The sequence below is a fragment of the Eptesicus fuscus genome, chromosome 10 (genome assembly GCF_027574615.1).
Source record: "Eptesicus fuscus isolate TK198812 chromosome 10, DD_ASM_mEF_20220401, whole genome shotgun sequence".
NCBI classification, from domain to species: domain Eukaryota; kingdom Metazoa; phylum Chordata; class Mammalia; order Chiroptera; family Vespertilionidae; genus Eptesicus; species Eptesicus fuscus.
In genome coordinates this window covers 56,799,205-56,808,916 of record NC_072482.1, presented here as the reverse complement: position 1 = coordinate 56,808,916, position 9,712 = coordinate 56,799,205, and the positions used below count along the sequence as shown (strand labels likewise).

The window sequence follows — 9,712 nt, the reverse complement described above, 5'->3', positions numbered from 1 at the left end:
CCCCCAGGACTGAGTTCGTGAGGGTTCAGGGCAGACATAGAAATAGACGGTTCTTAATGGTTTTGAGTCCCAAATCCCGTGGCCTATCCCAGCAGGCTTGCAGAATGGATCGGGGTAGATTCCTCTGGGAAAGAGAGTCAGGAGGTCTACTCGTAGTTCAGGGAACCAAGTGTCTTTGGGATGGATTTGAGAAGTCTGATTAAGAACTGCCCCTGATTTGGTGTTTATAATTTGCCAGGTAACTTTATGGGGAGTGTGTGGGCTCCCGGTGGCAGGAGTGATCGCGAGCAAGATTACCAGCATCAGGCAGGCCGAGCGCGCCGTAGCTTGAGCTTGAGCGGGTTGCACTGGTCCTGATCGATGCTCCATCGCGTGATGAAGTTCTCCTGGACTGCAGAGGGGTCAGCTGGGCGGACGTGGGTGTGATGGACCCAGGTCGCGACGCCGTCTACCTTGAGAGCGGTGGGTGTAGTCAGCACGACGACGTAGGGGCCCTTCCAACGTGGCTCAAGGGTCTCCCGGCGGTGCCTCTTGACGAACACCCAGTCTCCCGGTCTGTACTGATGAGGCGTCGGGGTTGGGCCAGCCTCATAGATGGCGCGGAGGCGCGGCCAAATGTCCTCGTGCGTCCTCTGGAGCCCTCTCAAGAGAAAAGATATTTCCTGATTTTCAAACTCAGCGAGGAGTTCAGCCTTAAGGTTAGGAATGATAGGGGGAGGTCTGCCAAACATGATCTCGAAAGGGGTAAGACCCAGGGTGTAAGGAGAGTTCCTCACCCGGTACAGGGCATATGGAAGGAGAGCCACCCAATCCCCGCCAGTCTCCATGGTTAATTTGGTAAGGGTCTCTTTTAGAGTTCTATTCATTCTTTCTACCTGCCCTGAGCTCTGGGGCCTATAGGCACAATGTAATTTCCAATCTGCCCCTATGACCTTGGCTACCGCTTGCATTACCTGTGAAATGAAAGCTGGTCCGTTGTCTGATCCTCTCATGGCTGGAAAACCATACCTGGGTAGAATGTCCTCCAGTAGCTTCTTGGCGACCGTCTGGGCGGTTTCATGCTTGGTTGGGTAAGCCTCTACCCAGCCAGAGAAGGTGTCTATGAATACTAAAAGATATTTATAACCATACTTTCCTGGTTTGATTTCAGTGAAATCGACCTCCCATTGCGCCCCTGGTTTGGTGCCTCTGAGTCTGGTTCCTTGTTCTCCTGACCCAGCTCTTGCGTTCGTGAGTTGGCAGGTTTTGCAGGAGGCTACAACTTGATTTATTTTGGAGTCTTGTTGGTGAATTTTAATTTTAGCATGCTGGATTAAGTCTCTCAATTTCCGGGTTCCCAAGTGGGTGGATCTGTGCATGCGCTCTAACACTGTAACCCCAAGCCAGTCCGGTAGGATGAGCTCCTTGTTTGGTGTGTACCACCATCCTTTTATTTCCTGGACGTGGGGGAGCCTCCTGATCCGCTGCAGCTCTTCCTGAGAGTACTTCGGCTGATCTGGCAAAACTGGGTCCCCGGGGTCTGGTAGTTGTAAGGTTATGGTAGGGACCAAAGTGAGGGCCGCTGCTTTGGCTGCCTGATCAGCCTTCTGGTTACCTCTTGCTATTGGGTCATCTGCCTTTTGGTGCCCTTGGCAGTGGATAATAGCTAGCTTAGTGGGAAGCCATAGGGCCTCAAGCAGGTTGAGAATTTCCTGCTTGTTCTTTATTGTCCGTCCCTCTGCTGTCAATAGCCCTCTTTCCTGATAGATCGCTCCGTGAACATGAGCTGTAGCAAATGCATAACGGCTGTCTGTGTAGACGTTAAGCCGTTTCCCAGCCCCCAGTGTTAATGCCTTGGTGAGTGCAATAAGTTCTGCTCGTTGAGCTGATGTCCCAGGGCGCAGAGCCTCCGCCCATACAGTGTCTGTGTCGGTAACCACTGCTGCACCCGCATACCTGCACCCGTCTCGCAAGAAGCTGCTTCCATCCGTAAACCAGGTGGCCTCTGCGTCATGGAGGGGCCTATCGGTCAAGTCCTTCCGAAGTCCGTGCACCTGCTCCAGGATTCCTGCACAGTCATGTAGCGGGGCATCCAGGTCGGGGTCAGGCAGCAGGGTAGCGGGGTTAAGGGCTGCGCTTGGAAGGAACCGTACTCTAGGAGGGTTGAGCAGTAAGCTTTGATAGTGGGTCATACATGCATTGCTCATCCATCTATTAGGAGGCTGTTTTAGGACCCCCTCAATGGCATGTGGGGTTGTGACCCAGATCTCCTGTTCTAGGGTCAGTTTGTCGGCATCCTTGACTAAGAGCACAGTTGCTGCAATGATTCTCAGGCACGGCGGCCAACCGGCAGCTACTGGATCTAACTTTTTGGACAACTATGCTACTGGGCGGCTCCAGGGGCCTAAAGCCTGAGTTAGAACTCCTTTTGCTATTCCCTTGCGTTCGTCTACAAAGAGGCGAAAGGGCTTAGAAATGTCTGGCAGCCCTAGGGCTGGAGCAGCCAAGAGGGCTGTCTTTATCTGATTAAAGGCAGTTTCTTCTTTTTCAGTCCATTTAAATGTTTTCCCCTCCTTGGTAGCTTCATATAGGGGCCTGGCGATCTCAGCAAAACCTGGTATCCAGAGGCGACAATAGCCAGCCGACCCTAGGAATTCCCTTACTTCCCTCCGGGAGGCTGGAGTAGGGATTTTCAGGACTGTTTCTTTTCTAGCATCTGACAACCGTCCCCGTCCACCCTCTAGGATGTATCCCAAGTAACTTACCCTCTCTTTGCATATTTGAGCTTTCTTCGCGGAGGCCCGATACCCTAAGGTCCCCAGGGTGGCCAACAGGTCCCTGGTCCCCTGCTCGCAGTCTTCGGCGGTATCGGCAGCAATCAGGATGTCATCTACGTACTGTAGGAGGGTAATACTGGGGTGCTCTCTTCTGTACTCACCGAGGTCCTCATGCAGTGCCTCGTCGAAGATGGTAGGCAAATTCTTGAACCCTTGGGGCAGTCGCGTCCAGGTTAACTGTCCACTGTAGCCCTCTTCCGGGTCATGCCATTCAAAGGCAAACAAGGGTTGGCTTTGAGGCGCTAGCGGCAGGCTGAAGAAGGCATCCTTTAAGTCTAATACCGTATACCAGACTTTAGAGGGCGGCAAAGAACTTAGAAGAGTGTATGGGTTAGGAACAGTTGGGTGTATATCTATGACTCTTTTATTTACTTCCCGGAGGTCCTGTACTGGCCGGTAGTCATTTGTGTGTGGCTTCCTGACCGGCAGGAGGGAGGTGTTCCAGGCAGATTGGCATGGGACCAGCACCCCCAGGCTCTGCAATCTCCGTATGTGAGGCTGGATTCCCTTCCGGGCCTCCTGGGTCATAGGGTACTGCTTGACTCTTATTGGGCCTTCTCCAGGTTTTAGCTCCACCAGGGTTGGGGCCCTGTGAGCAGCCAGTCCAACCCCCCCCGTCTCTGCCCATGCTGTGGGGAATTCTTGTAGCCATCTGTCCACAGTAATTTCTACTGGGAGCGTTCCCTGATGGAGACGATACTCATCCTCCAGTCTCAGAGTCAGAACCTGGATGGGGTGGCCTTTACCATCGGTGACCTGGGGCCCCCCTTGTTTGAAAGTTATTTGGGCTCCAATCTTGGTTAGTAAGTCCCGTCCTAGTAGGGGGTAGGGGCATTCTGGTATTACCATAAATGAATGGGATACCCGGCCCGTTCCTAGGTCTACTGTTCTTCGGGTAGTCCATGAATACTGGCTCATGCCAGTCGCCCCTTGCACCCAGGATTTCTTGTTGGCTAGTTTCCCCTGAGGTGTACGAAGGACCGAATGTTGGGCCCCAGTGTCCACAAGGAAGTCAACGGGGGTCCCCTCCACTCTAAGAGTTACCCTGGGCTCGGGGAGGGGGTCCGAACCCCGACTCCCCTAGTCACTTAACTCTTCTAGTTCTAAGACTTCTACTTGGTCCGTCTTGTTTCCCTTCTTACCGCCTTTCTTTGCGCACTCCCGGGCCCAGTGTCCTATCTCTTTGCAGTAAGCACACTGGTTCCACTGCAGCTTCTTTTTCCTGCCCTTGACGGCCCTCTTACCTTTTTCTTGGTCATCTGCGAGCTGGCGAAGGCGGCGAGTCCGCTTCTCAGAGGAATCTGTGGTAGTGGCTAGCAGGATCTTGGCCAGGTTCCGGGTCTGCTTGTCACTGGCAGCGGCCATGGCGCGGGCTTGCCTATCTTCCGGGGACTCCCGGTTATTGTACACTTTCTCGGCCACCTCCAGCAAGTCCCTAAGACTTTTTTCTCCTAATCTATCTACCTTCTGCAATTTCTTTCTGATGTCTGCGGCTGACTGGTTTATAAAACTCATGGCTACAGCTGCCTTATTCTGAGGGGCTTCTGGGTCCATGGGGGTGTAAGTGCGGTAGGCCTCCATGATCCGTTCTAAAAAGGCAGCCGGAGACTCATCCCTTTCCTGCTGCACGTTCCCTACTTTGGTCAAATTGGTAGGCCTTCTAGTAGCCATGCGGAGACCCCTCATTAGAGTCTGGTGGTAAATTCGGAGCCTCTCCTTACCTTCTGCCAGTCAGGTCTAGTTAAGGGAAAGGAGACATCAATCAGGGACTGGTTAGTGGTTGGGTTCCCGTCCACGCCAGGAACCACCTTCCGAGCCTCATTGAGGATTCTTTCTCTCTCTTCCGTTGTGAACAGGACCTGCAATAGCTGTTGAGAGTCATCCCACGTGGGTTGATGGGTGAAAAGGACAGAATCCAACAAGTCGATAAGCCCCGCTGGCTTCTCGGAGAATTTAGGGTTCTGTGCCTTCCAGTTATAAAGGTCACTGGTGGCAAAAGGCCAGTAGTGATGGGGCTGATTGCCATCCGCATCTGGGGGACCCGCGGCTCGCAAGGGCAGAGTCTTAATAGTGGAGTCGGGGACTGCAACATGCAGTTCCCTCTGAGCTCTTTGCCTGGTAAGGGGCGGGCTTCCCACTGGAACCGCAGCCGCCAGAACCGGAACCGCGGCCGCGGCTGCCGCCGGAACACCGCCCACTGCTGCTGCCGGAACACCGCCCACTGCTGCCGCTAAAACACCGCCTCTCTCCAGCAACCTGAGAAGCTGGTACGGGGGAGGAAAGATTAGCTCTTCCCCAGCTCCCCCCTGCAAAACCGGGTAGAGGGGAGCCAGGGCCGATGGTGGGGTGGCTTCTTTCTCTTTCTTCTTTTCTGCTTCCTGTAAGGCAAGAATGGGCTCCGGTTCCGCAGGGCGCGGAGCCAGGAACGGCTTAAGCCAGGAGGGGGGGGTCCTCCATGAGGTCCTGCCAAGTAATAATGTAAGGGAGCTGATCAGGATGGCCTCCCTTTGGCCGAGAAACGATTTCTCTGACCCGGCGGATGGTGGGGAGGTCGAGGGTCCCCTCCGGCGGCCACCCGACATTAAGAGCCGGCCACTCGCTGGAACAGAAAGTTTGCCATCGGCCCTTCCTCACTTCTGCACTAAGGTTGTTAGCTCTTCCCTTAACCTCTTTAAAATGATCAACCATAATGCTTAAGGGGGTAGTCTGAGTCTGTCCCATAACGTCCGTCCAGTGAGTCCACAGAAGTACACACACACACACAAACACAAAAAAACAACACAGAAACCAAACAGACAAAGACACTGGAAAGCTGGACGATGGCCCTGTGCCAACCAGCGGGAGCGACCCGCTTCGTCCCAGAGTTTTGAGGGGAAGCCACTCCCCTCCAGACGGGGGTTTTTACGTCCCTCCAGACGGAGAATCAGAGCGTCCTCTGACCCTCCTACCCAAGGTCCACCTGTGCGTCCACTTAGACCGTTTTTGGGCACTTCAGATTTGGCTTCAGAAGCGAGCTCGCGCAGAACAGACAATACAAACACTTACCGCGGTCAGTCAGCAGTCAGACTCTTCGGATCGGGTCCCTCGTGGGTATTGGGGAATCCCGGACAAGCCCCCAAATGTTATGCCCAGAGTTCAGGGTCCCCAATAATCAACCACCAGGGAGCCTTTTCTCCGATGCAAAAGCAAAGAGTCTTTATTCAAACCCGGGTTTGGCTCCCAGCCTCCTCCTGACGCAGCAGTGGGGCCAGAGAGCGATTCCCGGGGGAGCGATGGGTTATAAAGGGTTGGATATTTGGGTGGGCTTAGGGAAGTGACGTGGGTTACAGAGATTGCCTAATAGGCCAGGGTTTTTCAGCAGGGTCTTACAGCACAAAAGTCAGGAAGTGACCAGTACATTCTGAGGCTGGAGCCATCCCCCATAGTTTCCTGATTGGTCAACAGTGATGTATAGGGAGTATCCTGTGGATATGCCTTATTAGGACCTAGCTGCCCTCTGGAGCTTCATTGGTCCACTCAGGTGGTTGGGGGAGTTAGGACATTCCTGGTGCTCCTGTGGCCACTCCCAGCAAGGGGGGGGGGTCCTTCTACAAGATGGAGGATAGCCAGTTTTGCTTTGCCCTTTCACAATATGCTAATTAGACCAGACATCCTTCTGGACATCCTTCCAGACAAAGCCGGGGCTGCAAGGGAAGCCCAGGTCCCAGGTGCCTGCCAGTGGCCAGAGGGAAGCCTGGGTCCTGGGTGCCAGAGGGAAGCTGGTGCCAGCAGCTGGGTAAAGGAAGGCCTGCTCTTGCATGAATTTCGTGCATCAGGCCTCTAGTTAAATCATAAAATACAAAAATAAAGTACGTAACGAGAAGATCTAATACAATGTGATAACTTGTAATTAAGCAGTAGACAGCTCGGGTTTCATCTTTAATTCAACCAGTTCTGCTCAAGGCCTATCTATTGCCAGGCAGGTATTCAGATCAGCATCATTACAATCTTTATTTCACCTGAGGCATTAAGACTGATTGTTATCTTTGGAAGTGGGGTATCCCCTTCCCTATGAATTCTGGGGATGGGTCCTTACAATATTTTGAGAAAAAGAATTTTAGGTGAAAGAATGGCTGGATCTGTGGTGTAAGTTTACAGGAGGGTTTGAAATACGTGCAGCTCAGCACTAGCTTGGTAGCATGCAGGGAAGGAAGGAGCTGAGTTGAAGGAGCCTGCATAGGATGATGAGTGACTTTTTCTTGCATGGAATTACATCCCTGGGTTTCCCTGTGTTTCCAAAGTCCCATTTCCCTTAATCCAATCCCATAAGAAGTGTGGATGGGGATTCAGTTGAGCTAAAAGCAAAGCCAATGTCCAGAGTTTCTGTTCCATGTTGGAATTGGGCCCAATACAGCATTAGGCTAGTTGAAGTCCATTAGTCCTTTGTATGTGGGGTCCACATGGATATGGGCCAAGTGGACTAATGCAGGGAAACTAAGAGAGTGCACCCCCTACAACAAGAGTCCCAAGAGAACCAAGTGCCAGGGTGTTATCTGCATCTAGAAGGGTTCAGGAATCTGGAGAAGGGACTGCGAGTAAATTAATAAAGAGGCTAGACATGAAATATAAATTTGGAAGGCATTTTGGGGGAGCCAGAGGAGGGTTAGTTCTAGTAACTAAGTTATTTGAATCTCTGGACCCCTAGCTTTTTATTAACACACTAGAGCAGGGGTCCTCAAACTTTTTAAATGGGGGGCCAGTTCACTGTCCCTCAGACCGTTGGAGGCCGGACTATAGTTTTAAAAAAAACTATGAACAAATTCCTATGCACACTGCACATATCTTATTTTGAAGTGAAAAAACAAAACGGCAAAAACACCCGCATGTGGCCTGTGGGCCGTAGTTTGAGGACGCCTGCACTAGAGGCCCAGTGCATGAAATTGGTGCACAGATAGGGTCTCTAGTGGCTGCTGGCCAGGGCCTCCCTTCCCCTGGCTGCCTGCCGCTGCTGGGGGGAAGGGCCATGGGCGGTTGGCCAGCCAGCCCCGCCCCCCAGTCAAACTCCAGGTCCAGGGGACAATTTGCATATTAGGCTTTTATTATATAGGATTTTACCTATAGCAAAGCAGATATATATATTAAAGGTAAAGTTTGGTAAACAATAAGATCAGGTTGGGGGAACTGCCCTCAGCTGTCTGGCAGCAGGCAATGATATATGCAGATCTTCAGGTTTGGGGAAATGCTTTCAGCTATATTCCAGCAGCAGGTAATATGATTCAGCCCTGCTGAAGCCCCAAGGTTCATCAACCTTTTGATGAACTTCTTGCAGTTATGACCTGCTGGAATTAGCCTCAAGCAACCAACAGTGACCAAGAATATAAAGGCACACCAAGAGAACAATTTCCCTTGTTTAGGGACTTAAGTATCCCAAAACTTCCCATGCTTGCAGTAGCCATGCCCATTCTGGCCAAGTACCTCTGTTCTCAGGTGTGACTGACAGAAAGCACCTTCACTAGTCCCCCCCTAACTTCACTGGGCATACATCTATCTAATCTACCCCCTGTTCAGTTACTTCCCCCAGCGATTTGGGGAAAATAGACAGGTGGCCTCTTGTGGAGTGTTAAACTGCAGCTTCCTGGCAAAACTTCACAAATAACATGCCTGTAATATTTGGCCTTCCCTTTGCTTCTTTCCTATTATTAATAACGGGTTTAATTACAATGGTATGATGATAAGTGGTAAATAATTATTATAAGGAAACATCAAACCAAGCTTCTATGTTTAATATGATCCTTTAAAAGTCTGTTAGTAATACTTTAAACAATAAAAAAAATAATAAAGTATATTCATATAACACTTGAAAAAATGTCTGTTAAATACTATGGATAAGCAAAACTCTTTGAATTCTAGTTCTCATGGTATATGTAAATATTTAAATGGGTTAAAATGGAGAATAGCAGCAAGGGAATTACCCTTCCTTAAATTTCCATGTACCTGTGTATGGAGTTGTCATTCACGTCAGAGAAAACCATGATTCTTGGTTGAGGCATTCTGGAGAAAGTCGGGCAAGTGATGGGAACTGGAAATTCAGTGGGGAAAAAAAAAGCCCCTTTCTACAAAATGATGAAGGCAGAGCTTTGCTTTTCTCCATGGGTGACTCTTCATTCTCTTTGGATGCCCCAGAGTTGACTCTGAAGTTCAATAGGTTTTTTTTTTAAGTTGCCTAAAATGTCTCAATCATTGCATTGTTCTCTTTTCCTAAGAGAAGATGCTGACTCTATCTCACCACACTATATATATTTTTAATGTGGAAGAAAGTTTTTGCAAAAGAATCATTTGTGAACCAAATAAGGACAGAGTATAATTTTTTTTAATTTTATTGATTTTTGTTTTTTAATTACATTTGACATACAATATTATGTTAGTTTAAGATGTACAACATAGTGATTAGACATTTATATAACTTATGAAGTGATCAGCCTAAGTCTAGTACTCATTAGACACTGTACATCAAGCATGTCAAACTCAAAGGCTAACACGGGCCAAATAAACAAGGTTTAAATTTATGTGTGCCACAAAAAACCAAAAGCTTCAATTTTTATAGAAACATAGGTTTATTTTGATAGAGACATGCTGAAAACAAAGGGCTGAAATAAATGAGTAATTGTTAACAAAATAATAGAACATTTTAATAAACAATAATATTTTTTCATGAACATTAACTTACCAGACACTGAATAACTGCACAAATTAATTAGCATAATGCAAATCTATTTTTTTTTTTTGTTCTCTGAAAGCGAACTATTTCCTGTTGCACACACCAAACAAGTCAGTACAAGACTAATGACATGGCAATTGGCTGCTAAAATATTCGTTGCTAGTATTAGTGGAAAGAAATGGTGTGCCTTATGCGCAAG

At 49.4% G+C, this 9,712-nt stretch overlaps 1 protein-coding gene across 1 annotated transcript; it reads right to left on the bottom strand.

Moving 5' to 3' along the window:
- Window positions 1–302: 302 nt before the first annotated feature.
- Window positions 303–5,537, bottom strand: LOC114229123 (uncharacterized). The gene is given in 4 exon segments (XM_054722667.1): window positions 303–4,543; window positions 4,546–4,918; window positions 5,006–5,263; window positions 5,265–5,537. Coding segments are annotated over 4 exon segments (5,145 nt in total).
- Between the last annotated feature and the right edge of the window lie 4,175 nt (window positions 5,538–9,712).